Raw genomic sequence first — 18850 nt, 5'->3', positions numbered from 1 at the left:
AGCATTGTAACTGAAACAAACCGCTTCTGCAAATGAAATCAGTTCTGCCTACTGCAAAACTCACTGTTTCTCTTCACAATTATTTCTTCCTCTCCAGACCAAAAGTAGAAGAACATCTGGCCCGAATGGAAGCAGTTAATAAAGAGATAGAAACAACAGGAACCTATCAGCTGACCAAAGATGAACTTATCTTTGCGACCAAACAGGCCTGGAGAAATGCTCCAAGATGCATAGGAAGAATCCAGTGGTCCAATCTACAGGTGATTTAGTGACTGATTACAGATATTAGAACAGTGACCTCTATTTCAGCAGCGCTGTGTCAATTTGCATCACCTGAGACCTGACCTTTGTTTTAGACCAGGAGAGATGGATCTCTGCCCTAGGTTTTCAGTTTGGAGTTACATCAAATCATTTTGCAAGCAGAAAAATATTCGTGACATCACACACCATTTTGTATAGGCCAGCTAAGCACCTGAAGCAGATATATCTCCAATACACTACAGGAACACAGAGATCTATTTATCTGTTCCATATAACAGCATTTAAGATGAAACATTCCTGGCAAAATCCTGTTTGCCGGACACCAGTGTAATCCATTGTGCCTGAACCTTAGATTATGATAAAGACTGAACTGTGTTAGAAAAATAATAAACTTACATTTTTTTGCTAAATCAGTTCTTTTCCTATATTTCTTTTTGGAATATATAGGTGTTTGATGCACGTGACTGTAAAACAGCCAAGGAAATGTTTGAACATATCTGTCGCCACATTGAATACTCCACAAACAATGGAAATATAAGGTATGCTGATCCATCACTGATCTTGCAAACCCAGACATCTAAGGTGTTCTTTTCTGGGGTGCTTTTCTCAAAAAGTTTTGTTTCCCTTTATTCCATTCTTAATTTTTCTGGCACTATCTGTGTCCTGTTACATCTTCCCTCCTCTTTCTTTAGGGTCTGTAATATGAAAGGAAGTGGGTAATAAGATGATTGCATTTTGCTATTGTTTGGTTATTGGGCTTAGTTTACAAAACATGAAATAACTCAGAGCAGTAACAGTTTTAATCCAAATAACCAAAATGCGGTTGACCTGCTGCATTGTAATGGGAGTCAATGTTCTTTCTGGGCAGGTCGGCCATCACTGTCTTCCCTCAACGGACTGATGGGAAACATGATTTTCGCATATGGAATGGCCAGCTCATCCGATACGCTGGGTACCAAATGCCAGATGGGTCCATCATCGGAGACCCAGGCTGTGTGCAGCTGACACAGGTAAGGTCCCAAGCAGAAATTACAAAACACCTATCCATCCCACCTAGCTCATCTCTGTCATTTCCCTTATCACCTAGCCAATGTAAATGATGCTGGGATTTTTTGGTTCTCTTTTTGTGGCTCCCTAAAACCATGGGTTGCTCAAAAATCCTCCATTAACCTGATCCAACTCCCATTAAGTCTTGCTGGTCTTAGTGCTCATTTCTTCCTCCTGCCCCTCCCTGAAGTAGGAAGGAGGAGTGGGAGTAGGTGGAGCTTGACTGCAGTGCCCCAATCAGTGCAGCTTAGTTGGCTGAGGGGTAGGGGAGGGGGAGGGGGAGGAGGGGTCAGGAGCAATCATTTTTGCTCTTGATATCCTATTACAAATTTCTCTCCTCTACTCCAGAGTTAAGGAGTGTTGTCTCAGAGGCACGTTGCTGCCCCTGGCTACTGACAGGGTTGTATAGCTATTTAGCTGTTGTATTACCTTTATATGAGGGAGCCCAGTGGAGTCCTAGGGAAAAAAACACGGCTTTGCCTAAGGGAAAGACAGGCCTTAGCATTAGGGAGCTATCCAGAGAGGATTTAAAGGGTTAACATTCTTTTGTGGTCAAACCTGCAGAGAAACAAAACAAAACCTACCTTTTTTCCTTACAGTTGTGCATTGATCTTGGGTGGAAGCCCAAGTACGGTCGCTTTGATTTAGTTCCACTGATTATCCAAGCAAACGGCCAAGACCCGGAAATATTTGAACTGCCTCCAGAAATTATCCTTGAAGTGCCAATGGAGCATCCAAAGTAAGCAGACTGAATTGAGATAATTGCATCTGTGACTCCACCTCGCCTTCCCTGCTCAGCTATTATTTGGGCCAGGTTATTAGTTTGTGCCCTGCAGCAGTCTTTTTATTATTTCTTTGTCAGGCTGAAATTATGTTAAATTAACTCGAGAGATAAAATGTGTGGTACAGCAACTAAATTGTATTTAAATGAATGCAGAGTAATAGCTTTTTTACAAGAAACTTTTTTTTCTCATCTTTCCCTCAGCCATGTACAAAAGCATGTTGCTTTTTTAAAGCACACAGTCTCTTGTATGTGTGTAATGCATGTGTAAGGTGCATGCTGTTTTGATATCAACACACCTCCAGTTCACTACAGTACTTAAGCATGTGCTTTCTGCAGAGCGATCATCATAGTGTACGTCATTGAATTGAAGCCCATCTGGCTTGACCACACTGAAAACAACAATTTACTGCTCTTGCCAGTCATAAGCTCAGGTCATTGAGGTCTAGTCTTTGAGACTGAAAGTGCAAAGCTTCCTGATGATCCAGTAGACAGCAGTAGACAGCAGTAATTTTAGCTTTGTCTCATACAGCAGATAGCATTGACACTATTTGTTTGACACTATTTGACACTATTTCCTCAACAAAGAACGCTGAGGTTTTGCATAGTTAATGAAAGTTCATTCTGAGCCTTTGCAGTGTGTTCACCGTAGCTTTGTCTCATACAGCAGATAGCATTGTCCCTGTTTCCTAATTGCCGCTAGTTGTAGTCAGAAGAGAACACCAAGGAAGCTACTTACTTACAGTCCAAATGTTTCTTTAAAAGGTACGAATGGTTTAAAGACCTGGATCTGAAGTGGTATGCGATGCCTGCTGTGGCCAACATGTTGCTCGAAGTGGGAGGCCTGGAATTCACTGGCTGCCCTTTCAACGGCTGGTACATGGGCACCGAGATAGGCGTGCGAGATTTCTGCGATGTGCAACGGTACAACATCCTTAAGGTAATCTTCAAGGGGACGGCATGAGTCTCTATGCAAGGTAGGGGTGTGGTGGGGTGTGGAGAGCCAGGAAGAGCGTGCTCTGTGAGAAATGAATATTTCCAAGAGCAGGAAGCCAGCATGCTCTGTTCAAATGAGTGTTCTGTACTTCCCCACACACCTCAGCCAGCAACTTCTAACCTGACAGCATCTCGTGACTGATTATTTATGGGACCTCTCCTGAGCTACAGCCAAGATCATGAAACTGTGCCAGATTTTGTCATTATTTATACAGTGTCCTAACAGCATCTGTTCCAAAATCTTGGTCCGGATGCTGGAACTGCAGCCAAGGGAGTGAAGATTCTCCCTCAGTGAATCTTTCTCCACTTTTCCACTGAGCCCAGTCAAGCTTTCGTGTAACTCTTGGACATTGCCTACACCAACTGCTTTCTTAACCATTGCATGGCTGCCAGTTCTGTTCTCCTGGGATTCTGGTCCATGACTGGGACTTGTAGGCACCTCCAAAAAGGAGATAGTTATAACTTAGGGCAGTATCTGCTTTCTGACCTGACAATGCCTCTTTAAGACTATCTAACCCAGCCTTCCCCCTGCCAGATCTGAACACTCTTCAGAGCTCTGAACCAGAAAGCTTTGCTTCAGGCATCCCGCTGGCATTGAATCCTCCAGCACAAAGCCAGTGCATTGATTCTAACATTACATGTGGTTTTCCCCCTACCCCATAAAATTTTTCCCTGAGTATAGGCTTGAAAAATACTTAACCAAACGCTAAAAGCTTTTGGCAAAATCATCAGTCTGAACTCCTGTGTATTCATTTCCTTTTTCTCTCTTTCAACTGTAGGAAGTAGGAAGAAGGATGGGTCTGGACACAAACAAACTTTCTTCACTGTGGAAAGATCAAGCTGTTATAGAGATTAACATCGCTGTGCTTTATAGCTTCCAAGTAAGTCATTTCTTCAAGCCATGACCAACTGATGGGTGGGCAAATGAACTGGAGGCATTTTTAACATGGCCTCCCTATGCTAGAGCAGTAAAATGCAAGTGAAGAATTGTCAATCCTCTAATGGCGAAAAACATGGCAAAAAACAGGATTATAGAACAGCAGCACAAGAGGCCAAAATCCATCTATAATAGAGTACTGGGTGTGTCTACACGTTCCCCCCATGGTCCAATTGTTACTGTACTGTCATTTAGTACTTGCTTTAGGAGGCACATGATTATTTTTAACGGTGCACTATAGCAAGGTAGCTCATTGCTATGGTGATGTAGCATCAGCGTCACGGTTTGTGCCTGCTGAGCTACATGTAAAGCCTTTTATAAGTAGTACAGGGAGAAAAGCAAAAGTTTTTTTTTATAAGACTTAGGGAGCACTTATGGTCTGTAGCAACACAGTGTTTATAAATGCTTTAGATAGTCAATGCAGTGTTTTTGCGGGTCCATATTATGGGTCTCACCAGCTGATGCCTTTCTCTGTGTAATTCTTTTAGAAGCAAAATGTCACCATCATGGATCACCACTCTGCTGCTGAGTCCTTCATGAAATACATGCAGAATGAGTACCGTGTTCGAGGAGGTTGTCCGGCAGACTGGGTTTGGCTTGTGCCTCCGATATCAGGGAGCATTACCCCAGTATTTCACCAGGAGATGCTGAACTATGTGCTTTCACCATTCTATTACTACCAGGTAAGTGTGACTGAAGCAATGATCTTAGCAGACAGTTTAAAATACTAGAGGTCCTATCTAGAGATTGCCTACTGTCAGAGTTTAAACCATATCCTTCACATTAACTGCCAGTCATGGTACTTGTGAACTCATATTCACTGAGTGATGCATTCATTCATTAGTGGATACATACATTAATTCGTTTTGCATCCCCAAGTGGATATAAAATGCAATTAGACCCCTTATCGAGGCTGAGCCTGCATTACTGAAGATGATAGAGGCAGGACCTGGCCTACAAAGTAGATCACATACGTGGATTACAAAGTATTCTGACTTTTTCACGAGAACACTTTTTATCTGTGCAACATGGTTATAGTGTTTCAAAATCTCATACCTTTCTTTTTCAAGGAGGATGCTTGGAAAACTCACGTCTGGCATGATGAAACACGCAGGCCAAAGAAAAAGGAGATAAAGTTTAGTGTTTTTGCAAAGTAAGTTTCCAATATACTTACTATTCCATGTTTTGTACGTGTGAAGTTAAGCTCTGAGGAGCTGACATTTCCATTCCAAAACTGGGTTGGAGGAGTTCCAGGCCCACATCTTTGATTTATCTCATTATTGCAATAGGGGCCAGTGAATCATTTACATCTTCAAGTCTAGTGATAATCATGTCTGAAATCTCCAACTTATTACTCTAAAAAATTCTCCAAGAAAAGTCAAAAGGCCTTCCTCCATTTTAGCTTTTTCCTATATGTTAGAAAATCAGGTTCACCTGTGTCGGCAGATAATTTACCAGCTTCATGCGCTTTTTCTCAGGGCTGCATTCTTTGCCTCTTCACTGATGCGGAAAACAATGGCAGCCAGGTCTAAAGCAACTGTGATATATGCGACAGAGACAGGGAAATCTGAAACCCTGGCCAACAACCTGCGTGACTTATTCAACTGTGCCTTCAATACCAGGGTAAGAAAATCTACCTCATTACCATAAATATATTACTGAGGGAAGGTAGGAAAGAAAGAATGAGAAATAAACCTAGGAGGGCAAGAGTTGGAAACTACAGGTCTATCAGTATCCGCAAGAGGTTGCATCTTGCAAAGATTCACTGGAAGCTTTGGTTGACCAAAGATTTGACCCAGAGTGTGTATTTTTTTTTATGCCTTGTAACCTATTTTCTTTTTGATTTGCAGACCATTGTTTCCGTAGGAAACACTTTTATTGCATCTGCTTCTGCCTCCGGCAGAAGGCATAAATGGTTTTATGCCTTCAAACTACTCTAACTTGGCAAGGCTTCTCATTTAATGTCAAATGATGGGTCATTTGTTTGGGAAAGACAAAATATCAGTCATTGCTGATGGGTCTGAAGACCATAGTGAAGATTTGTTGTTTTGCTTATTAAAGTCCCCAGCTGAGATTGGGGCCTCATATTTCTAGATGCTTCACATGGTCAAACATAAAGAGAAAGAGTCCCTGCCCTGAGAACTTACCATCTACCTAGACAAGACAAATGGTCGGGGGGGGAAAGTGGAGAAGCTAACCCACACTGTCTCCCAGTTTTAATCAACAGTGACCTGAAAGCTTCTTAGCGATTACAGCCAGCCCATATTTATGTCCTATGAACTCATTCTCTTCCAGATTCTTTGTATGGATGACTATAAGATCAGTGACCTGGAGAAAGAAAATCTCCTTCTGGTGGTGACCAGCACTTTTGGAAATGGAGATTCACCTGGCAATGGAAAGGTAAGATTGCAAGGCGAGGACTGTAGGAGATCTTTGATCCAAGATCCAACCGGAATCCTTATGTTGATTCCAATGGACTTAGAACAGACTTTAATTTTATATCATCTATGGATATTTATGCAACATGAAACATTTTATTCATTTTTTTTTTACAGAAACTGAAGGATTCCCTGTTCGCTATGAAAAAGCTGAACAAAAAACTCAGGTAATACTTTGTTATTTAATGTGCCTTTGATTGTCTCTATTACCTTAATTTAACATGCAGTTCAATGAGAACTGTGAACATCGCTTTCCTGCGACTCATCTACATCTCTCTGCATAGATATGCTGTATTTGGCCTGGGATCAACCATGTATCCAGAGTTCTGTGCCTTCGCTCATGCCATTGACCAAAAACTCGCACAGCTAGGTGCCTCTCAGATCACCGCAACGGGTGAAGGGGATGAACTCAATGGGCAGGAAGAAGCCTTTCGTGCCTGGGCAGTGAATGCATTCAAGGTAACTATTGCTGCAGCAATCCATGGACCTGCTACATTAATTTTTTCCTAGGTTTTCATTGGTGAAACAGCCTGCAAAAAGGAAGTTGAAAAAACCCCCATTTAAAACAAAAATATCATTTGATATCATTGTTAATACAATCTGTCTGTTCGCTTAAGATCTGGATTTCCAATACCTTCAGGTATGGGAGGGGAGAGGGTCACTGGAGATCCAGGGTTTTGCTTCAGTCCATTTTAAAGGAAGGAGCCATTTGAAAAGTTATTATTTGGATCTTGATTTGGAATAAGGGTCTCCCAAAACTGAGGCAGGATTCAGTTCAGTTTTGCTGCACTGACGCTGAGTCCATTGACTTGGAGCTTCTTGTGTAGTAAGGTACACAAAGCAAGCAAGGGTGATAGAATTCATCCTAAAAATGTTTCTAACTAGATCCAGGATCTCATTTCTTCTGGTTTGGAAATAACCTTGTTAGAGTCAGTAAAGCTACAGAAATCAACAAGATATTCCCAATAGTTATTAGGAATAAGTGAGATCAAAATCTGCTTCATCTGTACTACATGATGTCATTAGCAGTAGTAGTAGTAGTAATTAAGCGCAAAGCAGTGTTATCAATGAATACTCAAAAATGACAAGAACTGAAATGTTTACCATGAGTAATCTTCCATTTTTTTCTAGACTGCCTGTGAGATCTTTGACGTCCGTGGGAAAAACAGCATTCAGGTACCCAAGATGTATACCGCTGATGAGTCCTGGAATCCTAAGAACTACAGGGTGGTGTATGACTCCCAGGCTTTGGACTTGAGTAAAGGTATTGCCTCTCTCCTATTTTTTTTGGCATGCCTGTTTAGCGTCTAATATGCTTGTCTTGCATAGACAGTTAAAACAAAATTAGCCTTGCTACAATATTGGGGGATGAACCTAATATTCTGCTAAGATGGTTAAAGTGGTTGAAGAAACAGAAATCTGTTTAGGTGGGATAATTCATGGTCTCACATTTCAATAGGACAGCATTAAAAAACACCCCACGTGCTATTTTCAAGCAGAGCAGAAGCTTGAAAGCAGTATGATATGTTTATTACTTTCATAGGAAACTAAAAAAAGCATGGGGAGAAGAATAGCACAGTTCCTTTCCACACTGCCTTGAAGAAATCTAAAGTAATTCAATTTTTGATTAACCACATCCCCTTTTTCCACAGGACTTGCTGACATACATGCAAAGAATGTAATTCCAATGAAGCTCAAATTTAGGCAGAACCTGCAAAGTTCAAAATCCAGGTATGACACGCAATTCTTGTAGATATTTTAATAACATTTTTACTATAATTTAAGAAAATTGAAATGGCCAGATATAAACATCTTTGAATTTGAATTTCAGACCATTACTAAGGGGAATTAACATATAGCACAAATCAGTTTGATGCTAAATGTAAAATCCAGTATGATTGCTTTGCCTTTTTAGTTCCCAAAATCCTATGCAAATTTTCACTTCTTCAGAAAATTGCCTCCATTCAGGAAAAGAAAAGGGAAAACATATTTCAAAGAATTATTTTAGTTCATAATGATGCTACAACCCAAGTTAAGCTATAACAATACACAAACTCATGCAGATAGGTGCTAAATTACAACCATTTTTAAGGAACAACATCCGCCTTATGGAACAGGCTCTATAAAAGACTTCCTAGTACCCTCATATTCTCTGTTCTAAAAATAATATTATCTTGAGAGGAAGTCTCCTGGGCTGGTTATTAATGCAAACTTTTCAACTTCCAATGAGATTATATTTCCAATGGCCAATGACACAGTGATTCAGGTTATTATATGCTGATCAGCACATCTTCAGCATCTTATTTATTCTGAGTAAAATACTGTATCTACCCAGAATGTGGTTTGACAAAAGGTCCAGGAATTATCAAATTAATCTGAAAGTAGGGCCAACACAAGCAAACCCTTGCCAAAGATCTCTTTACATTTATACCTTTTTGCACTGTCAAAAGGAAATCCTGTTGACGTAACCAAAATTTGTCTGGTTTCTTCTTTTAATATACAGTCGTGTTACCATCCTTGTTAAGCTTTCCTGTGAGTCTAATCAGGAAATGCAGTACCTGCCCGGAGATCACGTTGGGATTTTCCCAGGCAACCAGCCAGAATTAGTTCAGGGCATCACTGAGCTTCTTAAAGATGCACCCCCAGCTGATCAGACCGTCCGACTGGAAACCTACAATGATGGTAAGTTAGACTTGATGGAGGGACTGCAAATGTTTTATGAACTTTTCCATGATCCAGTTTAATAATTTTTTGATTTAAAATTGATTATTGACATGTATTATGTCAAGATATGTAGTCACTGGCTTTTCCATTGCCTTCATATCCACCAGTCTTTAGGTAAGAAATGGGAGCTCCCAAGGGTTTTACTTTATAGACACTTTGTTTTACTTGCTTTACTAGTACTAGAGCCTGATCTAGATCCAACTGATGAAAATCCTCAGTAGTCAATGGAATATTTCTGAATTAACATTTCTCTGAGATCAGAACCTGGCTACTGACTGTCACTGAATTATGATAGAGGGTATTCATTGCAATTTGGGACATTCTAACTAGTCTTCTAAAATAGGATATTTCCTCTGCTTAGGAGGAGAAGCCTGCTAAACCATAGCCTGGTTGCACAGATAAATGCTTGTTTGAACAGTTCTCTTTGTTTAAACGGGATGTTTTCTCATCTCCTGTGGTCCAGTGCAAATTTAAAAAGGGCCAGATCCTTTGCTGGTGAAATTCAGCATAGCTCCTTTACAAGCAAATTTCTTTTTGCCTGTAGGGAGACTTAAGGGTTTTGCTGTTGATCAAGTACAATATTATGCTTTGCTAGATTTATTTTCTTAGCTGCTACCCCTCTCACTGGGGTCCTGTGTCTAGCTCTGCAGGCAGGTTGGCTGGTTAAGAAGGGTCAGCCTACTTTAAACAAAACTGAACTATTCAAAACATAACAGCTGTCATACACCTTGGGAAACATTCTCAAATGTTTCTTATATTTTCCAAATTTCCAGGTGGCTACTGGACAAGTGACAAGAAAATTCCACCCTGCACACTCTCAGAAGCCTTGACATACTTCCTGGATATCACCACCCCACCCTCACAGCAGCTGCTAAAAAAGCTCTCCCAGCTGGCAGCAGAGGAAGGAGACAAACAGAGACTGGAAGTCTTATGTCATGTGAGTATTAAAACTAGATTTACCATAGAAGGCTTCTCTGCTTTGAAGACTCTGTACCTCGGCAGCTTCCCCACACTTCTGTGATGGAAGCTTTAGAGTTTCCTTTTATCTCAATTTTTCCTATATGTTGTTAAACTTAAAGCAAGAAACTTAGTTTACATGTGACCTTTGAAATGCTCTGTTCCCAATTTCCATGAGGTTTTGAGCTGCCTGTTAACATTTCTGTTTGCCCTTGGAAATTGCAGAGCTTAGAGAAGTACAACGACTGGAAGTTTTTCAACAGTCCCACCATCCTGGAGGTCCTGAAGGAATTCCCTTCCATTAAGGTCTCAACACCTTTCTTGCTGACTCAGTTGCCTTTGCTGAAGCCCAGGTACTACTCCATCAGCTCCTCACACGACATGTCACCCAGAGAGGTCCATCTGACAGTTGCGGTGGTCAACTACAGGACAAAGGGTAATTGTCACTTACATATATTCTCTGATTCACTTACATTTATTCTCTGATTCAATGCTGTGTCCAGGGCACCATGATTCAGTAAAATGTATTGGCCATATGATAGAAAGCTGGCCATTTTAGTTGGGAGTTTATATTGTGGTATCACTCTGTACAAATAATTAATTCAGGACAGAAATCTGTTGTGACAATTAACAGTCTATGTTGGGTTTTTAAATCAGTATTAGATACCAAATTACCAGGTTTATTTTAGATATCAGCTTTTTTTAAGAGTAATTAGCTTTATTCATAGATGCATTTTCCCTTCCTCCTGCAGATGGTCAAGGTCCCTTACATCATGGAGTTTGCAGTACATGGCTGAATACATTAAATCTCAGTGAATCAGTCCCATGCTTTGTACGCAGGTGAGTAGGTGTTACTTCAATTTCTTCAGTCTCTTTGCTGTTATCAGTGTATATATTATATAGGCAAGCTTTTCAAGCAACTAATACTTTGCAAACAGTATAAGGACCCATTGTCTAAAAATCAGGTTCTTTTAGCATGCCTGAAGTCAGGTGTCCAAATATTGAAGCATCCACAGGCAAGACATTTTTACTGGTAAAATAGTTGACCTTTCATTGGCTTATCACTGATGGCCAATAATTCATCTGAATGAACAATCTGCAGTAAAGAACGCTGCCACTAAACTATCCCTTTTTTCTGTTTGCAAATTGTCAGCGAGGTTTTACAGATTTGTTCACAGTAAAAAATGTGCAAGAAATATTTTGTGGGAACAAAACTTGTTTCCTGCAAGTGTTGCCTTGAGTAGTTGATACTTGAAATTCAGTAACAACAGAGTATCATTTCTGTTCCTGGCTGAGATTTCAAGGCAGATTTGGGAAGACTTCTGGCATGAGTCTATATAAATACATATCTGCAACAGGCACTCGGGAAACTTCTGTGAGAGCTCTTGCAAATATGAACCACTCATGTAAAGAATCAAAAGCTTCTTAAATAGTGTCAAGGGGAATTACCTTGGGACTTGCTGCAGCACTGCCAGAAGTCTGTCAGCAGCCGTGCCCAAGCTTTAATAAGAGTATTATCCATACCTTTTGCAAGGCAGCATTATCTGGTAGATAGACACACAACTGGAGCTATGGTGCCTGGTGACTTTGAGCAAGTATTTGCTGGTGTTTCTGCAAAGCAGGAATGATGGCAACAGAGCGAGCTGGCAGGGCTGATGTTGAAAAATGGAGAGCCTGATTCTCCCCTCCATGCAGCCCAATTAACAGTAGTGTAACTGTGCCACAGAGAAGAGGTTAAGGCTAACAGGGAGAGGTAATTGCTAGGGGGCTTGATAGGAATTGATTTATGCCATCTTATGCTCTTCCTAACAAATCTGTTCTCACATTTAATTGATATTAGTGCTGCCGGATTCCAGCTCCCGAAGGACCCATCCACGCCATGCATTCTGATTGGCCCAGGGACAGGAATTGCTCCATTCAGAAGCTTCTGGCAGCAGCGTCTCCATGACTTGGAAAAGAAAGGTACAGAGGGATGTCCCACAGAGGCATTGCATGCATAAACATGCAGTTCTGTGTTGCTGTTGTAATTGATGCTCACAAGCATAAGAGGAGGGGCAGGTTATACCCAGAAGCACTAGTACTGACAGGGAGCGGTGCAGAGATTTGCCACTCAAGGAGGAGTTTCAACAGGGACTGTACCTGAAAGACATCTTCCTCTTACTCTCTATTGGGGGATCTGGAACCACCAGGGCACTAGGAGGGAGCTGTTCATCTGCTTCCAAAAGTATAGACTGTGTTTGCTCCTTACCTCTTGCACAGGGTCCCCGAGCATAGAGATAAAAAACACTGGATTCCTCCCACCTGCTCCTGCAAAGGTTTTTTCAAAGACCTGCTTCTGCCAGATTAGTGGATTATTGCTGCCCCTTTGGTGTTACACAGAGCTTCTGCCTGTGATGTTTTGTAGACACCCTGACTGCACCCACATCAGAAGCCATCACACACATGCATTCCACACAGTGGAACAGGCTAATTAAAAAATAGCCTCCTGCCCTTACATTGCATGAATAGTTGCTGAGACAACAGGGCCATCTGTTGGGATTGTAATTGCAAATAATTGGACAAAGTTTAAAAGACAAAACAACTTTCCATTGTTGGTTTCAGGAATCAAAGGCAGCGGCATGACATTACTGTTCGGCTGCCGGCGATCAGATACGGATCACATCTACGGAGAAGAAACTGAGGAGATGAAGAGAATGGGAGTACTCAAAGAGGTCTACACTGCTTACTCCAGGCAGCCTGGCCAAGCAAAAGTAAGACTGGCTTCTCTGCCTTTTAGAAGGGAGAATATATTCCCGAGATAAGAATTGGGCACTGTTTAAAGCTCTCCTTCAGAACTGCTGAGTGCTTCACTGCAGTGCATTGTCCTTGACTGATGAAAGGCCTTCATCTTTTGCAGGGGACAGGAGTATAGCTATACATATCTAACCCCTACTTATTACCCTAAGAAAGACTATAACAGCCATGTCCATATTTAAAACTTCTAATGGCAACCTGCCTGTGAAGCTCAAAGATGGAGAGATTGCTGAGGTAGCAGTAGTCACTGGCACCTAAGCCAGCCTCTTTAGCTGCTGGTATAAGAGGGCATGAAGGTGGAGCTGAAGTATCCCTGTACCAATGGCTGCCTATAGACATGCTCATTAGTGTTCTAATTAGAACACTCCAGCATTGCCTCACAATCACAAATGAGCTTTAGTTAAAGTGCCCCAAGGCTATTTTGAAACAAAGCGGGCTTAATACACATGACTATGAGCCTTTTCATTACAGCGGCTCTCTGGAGCTCTAATTAACACTCCCCACCCAACTCTGAGCATGTACGTGTGTAGGCAGCCCAGGTGTCTAAATGTTCCTTTGGAGCTGCCGACAATGGGGCCTAAACTAGAGCAGCTTTTGGGCTACCATTTCTGCAAGAGACTGGCCCAGCCTCAAGACCAGAAGACTGTAAAGGTGGTTTAAAGCCATTTTCCCCTCTGCTCTTGTACACAGCATAGCTTGACTGGAGAGGATGTCAAAACTTTCACATGCAGGCCTTAGGTCTATGCCACATCTTGAGAAACTCCTACCTCAGGTAATATTAAAGGGATTTTGCTTGACTTGTTTTTTAAGGTCTATGTTCAAGACATTCTTCGGAGCAAGCTGGAGGCAGAAGTGCACCAAGTCATTCATGAAGACAAAGGGCATCTGTATGTCTGTGGAGATGTGCGCATGGCCAGGGATGTTGCCCAGACCTTGAGGGAGATGTTTGCTAAGAGACTGAAGCTGACAGAGGAGCAGGCTGAAGAATACGTCTCCCAGCTCAAGGTATGGCTGTGGGCCAGGGGCATGATTTCACCTACTTGCTATAGTCAGTGCTCAAGCTAAAGGGTCCTGCACACCATAAGCCAGAACCCTGATTAAGCGACTGCTGTAGGGTGGGCAACAATCATGTAAAAAAAAATCTAAACAGCATGTGAGTGCAGATTAGTCAACCCCTTCTGAATGAGCTGCACACCTTATATGTGCTGTTCTCTCAGTGTATGTACTGCACATGCATAATTCATATTACTCCAATACATAATGAACATGTCATGAATGCCCAAGATGCATATATTGAATATTACCCCACCCCTGTATTTCCACTAGCCGGCCCCACTTTCTCCACCCTAATTCTGTGCATTCATGGCAGAGGCCAAACTTGCTTTGATGAAGCTGGGTAACTAATGGCTTTTGCAGGATGTGTGAATGTTCATGTTTTTCGGCTCAGGTGGAACAACAGAGATTATATTATTTCCTCTCCTTGATTTTTGCAGAGCCAGAAGCGATACCATGAAGACATATTTGGGGCTGTGTTTCCACGTAACCACAAACGAGATGGAAAAGCTTCAAAACCCACCAGCCAAAGAACAGATCAGCAGTTAACATTTTAATCAAAATTTGCACACGCGTTGTTATTTTCAAACAGCAAGGGGCCAAGTCTTTCTGATGCATGTCAATGATGCGCATGTGTCTGAGAGTAGTCCTTGGCCCTTTCAGGTTTAGCTTTAGGTCAACACAAAAAACTAAATGTATTTTATTTAATTAAATCCATATTCTTATTTATTCTGTGATTTCTTTTTAATGAATATTTTGTTACAATCTGGATAGTCAAAGGCAGATTATTTTTTTTAACCCTGTCTAGAATAGGGTGTGCTCTGGCTAGCTGAAAATACAGAAAAAAATCTGCTGCTTCTGCTGCTGAAGAAAATTAAGATTTTTTTTTAATGTATGATTGCAAGTCCAAGCAGTTTTGTGAAATAGATTTTTTTCTATACCTTTGTGTATTTATATGAGACTGTTTTACTGGGTATGCAGTTGCCCCCTCACAGCAAGTTGCTGCCTGTTTTGTCTTCTTGTGTGGACGGCCTTGATTTTAGCAGAGATTGCAAATGAAGTAATAATATAACCATTCCAGCATGGGAATATCTTACATACAGATGGAGAGGTTGCCACACTTGGATCTGAAACTGCTGTTTATAGAGCCCCCATCAGTGGGGTTCCAAACTATGCATAAGCACTTTTGTACATTTGAATTCTGTACTCTTGACTTGACTGATTTATAATAAATGGTGCCTTTGTACTGTGAAAAAGCTTGTTTGGGTTGACTGGATGCAAATGTCTTATGTGCTGTTGGCATGGACCTGCAAAGGCATGTGTGTGAGTGGGCCAACTGGGCTTCAGCAGGAACCCCTTGAAACAGGCCATATGAACCCTTCCCCTCCTAACAGTAGTCACACCTACCAGCCAAAGTGCAATATGTTCCCCTCCTCCCACTGTTACAGCATTTGCCATATAGTCAGCCCCAAACTTGATTTTTTAATGAGTCAGGCCTCCAGATCATGAAATTGGCCTAACAATTATGAGCAGTTTTTTAGAGAAAGTAAATGTTGGTTTATTTTTATTTACCACCTGGTATTAAAGTCCTGAGGGTTGTGTGCAGGTCATCTTTGCAAGCTGTCCCCCAAGCAGTAGGGCTATAAATCTACTCTATGAAAACTGAAAGTCTCATGTTAGTACTGCTTGTCTCCAGGAGCTGGAGCTTTTATGGAAAATACCCAGGATGCCAGAGAGTCAGCACTCCTGTGTTTTGCATACACAGCACAGCAGGATAGATTGAAGTAGAAGGGCAGAAAGCACAGGGCAGCTGAAACAGCTTGAAGCATGACAGTACAGAACAGAGCATGCCAGGCAAGTACTGGGTCCATTTGGTTGCCTAATATCTGGTTGCTCCTGAGTATCATTTCAGAATGCTTCACCAGATGGGAGACGCATTGTCCACTCAGTCTTTTTAAAGACCTCTCCCCAATATACGCTTATTTTATTGACTCTTATCAGGCACAATTTTGGCAGGGGGAAAGCAGGGTGAGACCATTATTTCCTTGCCAAACTCACCTTCCATCAACCGCCCTCTCCCTAGGAAGCCAAATTCTACTTTTGGTGACCCCTGGACTTCACCCAAGTCAGGTGGGGATAAGGGGGGAAAAATAAGCATCCAGTCCTATACCACTGAGCTCCAGGACTCTTTGCCCTCTGGAGGGAAATATTATGGAGAGTAGCCACAACTCAGCCCCCTTGCCTCTGTCCACTTGAGGAAGTGGACAGGAATTCCCTCAGCATCCTCTTGCCGTAAGGGTTTCTCTAGGTCAGGGCTAAACAGCCCTTTGTAATCCCATTTCACAATAACATATTTCATAATCCTTGATTTGCTTTCTATAACATGTAGACTTCAGCGATTCTAAAGCAGAGAGCGATACTCCTCACTTATGATGGTGTAATCCCTAGGCCAGTTCTGCGATACAGTTCTTCGGGAGTTTCCTCCAGCCTGCATGCAGGATGTGGCACTGGAACAACACTCTACATCCTGAAGGCATGAGAGATCACGGAAGGCCACCTCCTAGGGAAACGGGAACAACTGCTCCCTCCTGCGCCACTGACAGGTTAGATTAGGAGCTGCAAATGTTTCTGTTCCCGGAAAGAAACGGCATGATTTTTCTGGGCTACATTCTGAGTAGTTTGGGCATTTTTTTATTGTGTAACTTTTTCATCTTAGTGCTACCATTCCAGGAACTTCCTATAAACTGGAAGGTATAATTGCTCTTTATAAAGTTGTAAATGTAAAAGATAATGTGCATGTGAAGGTCGCTGGGTACTTATTATAGTCCAAGATAAAAGCCAACATAAAGCAGCAGCAGTGTGGGTGCATTTCATTTGAAGCATGAAACATGATCTAACAGCTAACTGTATCATTGTACTTTGCACTTGCTATTGTGCTTATTATGGCCCCAATTCAGCAAAGTGCTTAGCTCATGCATAATTTTAAGCATGCGTATTAAAATCAAGAGGTGTTTTCACCAGCTAAATGTTAACAAAGATGTTTAAGTACCTTATTGATTCTTTATTAAAATTTGACGCCACAGTTTCCAAAAAATGGTGCATGGTTTGGGGTGCCCAGACTGAGTTCCCTTGATGGAGGCCAGTATTTAGAATACAGTGAGCATTTATACCCTAGCCATTAGGCCATGAGGACCCTGAGAACTGAGACGCTCACAAACCACTACTCACTTTTGAAAATCTTGCCTAGTATTTGCCCCATCACACTTCCACATGTGTGGCCCTTCATACCAACCCTCTTGCAGTTAATCTTCTTAGAATATTCTTCTTCCTCTGCTTGGAACTGTACAGGAAGGAACAACTAGTTACAGCACTGCACCCTTCCCCAAGGGCCAACTCCAATACAGGCTTCCTGTGTGGCCTTGGCAAGTCACTTAATTTTACCTGTGCCTCATTTCCTCACTTCTGAAATGGGGATGAGTTTCCCTTATGTCACAGCAGGGGGATTCACAACTTTAAATTAGGTAACCTGTGAACCAGTCACAGTCTAACTGCAGCTGCAAAACACATGGAGAAGCAGGAGAAACTAGCACAAAGAGCTATGCTGACACAGCTAGATTACCCCCCTGGACTCATACCAGCTTGCTTCAAGGTACCTGGGGCATGTCTACACTACTTTGCTGTGTCCACAGTGTGGTCATAGTCATTATTTCCTTGTGCTCTCCATCTCTGTCTACCTGTCAGCTCCACTCTGAGCCTCAGGCTGTCAGCTCTTTATAATAGGGCACACTTTTTCCTGTCTTTGTCCCTGTTATGATGGGGCTTCTTGGTGCTAGGATAATCTGAATAAGTATCAGTAGGAACCAGGACAGATAAGAAGGTGGGGAAAAAAGCTGTAACATTAAGTCTACTGGGCCCTCAACACTGTAAGAACTGGACTTATGAATAGGACCAGTCAGAAAACGGCAGTAAAACCTCATTAATATTTCTTAGTTTTTTCATCAGAAGCTTTGCGGGGGCCAGGCTGCTAGCTGTTTACAAACAGTTTGATGTATGCTTGTTTCAATAATAGCCCAATACCCCGGAAGTGCCACAGATGCTTGTGTGGGGAGATCATTTTATTATTCTGCTGTAAAGGCTGGGGTGCAGGAACCGTGCTGAAGTGCTGCCCTCTGCTGACAGCTGGAAATGGGCACCTGGCCCTTTAGGTGAAAGCAGTCGCACATGGCTGAGATGCCAAGACATCACTGCCTTGCATGCCCCTGGCTGTAGGAATCTGGGTGCCTTAACCACAGAAACCTGAAGCTAGACAGACCTGTCACCCTTTGGGTGTTATAAGCAGGCTAGTGCCCTTTCAGAAGAGCATGGACAGGCCCACTTGTTACTCCTTAGGCCAGTGTTAATCAGGCCTAATGAGGGACAACTGGCCTCTGCAAAACTCAACGGCTAAACTGCTGCTCTAATGCAGGACAGTGGAAGGGAAGGGGCTATGTGCAGTCTGGTCTAGACACTAGGGAAAAGGGGCACAGACTGAGCCTTTTCTCAAGCAAGAGATCATGACAAGCTGAGGTGGGTGAAATAGTTTCCTTGTTTGTTAAGATGAGAGGCAGAAAGCTGTGTGGCTTGAGAGGAATTGTTTCTGTGTTCTGACAACATTGCTTTGTACCTGGTAACTGTGGAGAATGCAATGTCTGAATGAACCTGGATTTTATCTGTAGCTGGAAAGGTGTGGGCCAGGCTCTATGGGAAGGCTGATACTAATCGCGGCTATGCTAGGCAACTGGGAAGCACAACTAATAATAGAGCATAAGGCCAGAAAGGACCATCAGCTTCCCTCGACTACCACTTCGCATCAAGAGTAGCTTG

The 18850-nt window shown here is 42.1% G+C and overlaps 1 protein-coding gene across 1 annotated transcript in view; it reads left to right on the top strand.

Moving 5' to 3' along the window:
* Positions 1-15243, top strand: part of NOS2 (nitric oxide synthase 2) — a 77666-nt gene extending 62423 nt beyond the window's left edge. The window contains exons 9-30 of the mRNA XM_019493421.2: positions 98-260; positions 709-800; positions 1130-1271; positions 1908-2047; positions 2855-3029; positions 3865-3966; positions 4511-4705; positions 5093-5175; positions 5501-5645; positions 6318-6422; positions 6578-6627; positions 6745-6919; positions 7592-7724; positions 8113-8191; positions 8964-9142; positions 9958-10121; positions 10367-10577; positions 10894-10981; positions 11982-12103; positions 12743-12891; positions 13745-13939; positions 14428-15243. Of these exons, the coding sequence (XP_019348966.1) occupies positions 98-260; positions 709-800; positions 1130-1271; positions 1908-2047; positions 2855-3029; positions 3865-3966; positions 4511-4705; positions 5093-5175; positions 5501-5645; positions 6318-6422; positions 6578-6627; positions 6745-6919; positions 7592-7724; positions 8113-8191; positions 8964-9142; positions 9958-10121; positions 10367-10577; positions 10894-10981; positions 11982-12103; positions 12743-12891; positions 13745-13939; positions 14428-14544 (3004 nt within the window). The 3' untranslated portion in view covers positions 14545-15243. The remainder of the gene's footprint in view (positions 1-97; positions 261-708; positions 801-1129; positions 1272-1907; positions 2048-2854; positions 3030-3864; positions 3967-4510; positions 4706-5092; positions 5176-5500; positions 5646-6317; positions 6423-6577; positions 6628-6744; positions 6920-7591; positions 7725-8112; positions 8192-8963; positions 9143-9957; positions 10122-10366; positions 10578-10893; positions 10982-11981; positions 12104-12742; positions 12892-13744; positions 13940-14427) is intronic.
* Positions 15244-18850: the final 3607 nt, after the last annotated feature.

This window comes from Alligator mississippiensis, chromosome 14 (genome assembly GCF_030867095.1).
Source record: "Alligator mississippiensis isolate rAllMis1 chromosome 14, rAllMis1, whole genome shotgun sequence".
NCBI lineage: Eukaryota > Metazoa > Chordata > Crocodylia > Alligatoridae > Alligator > Alligator mississippiensis.
Note: the sequence above shows the minus strand (reverse complement) of the source record. Positions and strands in the feature narration are given on the sequence as shown.